We start from the raw sequence: 505 nt of genomic DNA, 5'->3' as shown, positions 1-505 counted from the left end.
CCGCGAGAAAAAAAAAAGAACGGAAGGCCGGGCGGGCACCCCCACGCTCTACCCCGCACATCGGCACATCGGAAAAAGCGGAGCCGCTCGCAACCCAGCCCGCCGGCAACCACCACAGCCAGGGCAGGCCAGACGCCACGGGCCACCCGGGCACGGTGGCTCGACCGCACCGGCTAGTTCCGACATACGCCCGGGGGCTTTCTCTGTCGGGTTTCGGTCCGCACTAGGGGCGCAGCCGGCCACCGCGACTGGCCGCCGCCCCTGAAAAATTCTGCCCGCTACGCGGGTCCCCGGCTTAGGGCCGAGGAAGGGGGACGCCTTCAACAAGACACGGCACGGACGGGGTGCCGCCACCCCGGCCCGCAAACTTCATCGGGCGACTCCCGTCACCGAGCCCCTCAGGCAAGCGGGCGAAGCCGAGGCGAGGCCACACACCCCACTGCACGTCCCCCGCGACCCTTTGGAGACACTCTGGGCAAACGAGTCGGGAGCGGGGAACGAGGCG

The 505-nt window shown here is 69.7% G+C and overlaps 1 protein-coding gene across 1 annotated transcript in view; it reads right to left on the bottom strand.

Moving 5' to 3' along the window:
* Positions 1–186, bottom strand: part of LOC122149486 (serine/arginine repetitive matrix protein 3-like) — a 3,788-nt gene extending 3,602 nt beyond the window's left edge. Inside the window, exon 1 of the mRNA XM_042780201.1 lies at positions 171–186. Within this exon, the coding sequence (XP_042636135.1) occupies positions 171–186 (16 nt within the window). The remainder of the gene's footprint in view (positions 1–170) is intronic.
* Positions 187–505: the final 319 nt, after the last annotated feature.

The sequence above is a fragment of the Catharus ustulatus genome, unplaced genomic scaffold (genome assembly GCF_009819885.2).
Source record: "Catharus ustulatus isolate bCatUst1 unplaced genomic scaffold, bCatUst1.pri.v2 scaffold_111_arrow_ctg1, whole genome shotgun sequence".
NCBI lineage: Eukaryota > Metazoa > Chordata > Aves > Passeriformes > Turdidae > Catharus > Catharus ustulatus.
The sequence above is the reverse complement of the archived record's forward strand: the minus strand, read 5'-3'. Positions and strand labels throughout refer to the sequence as shown.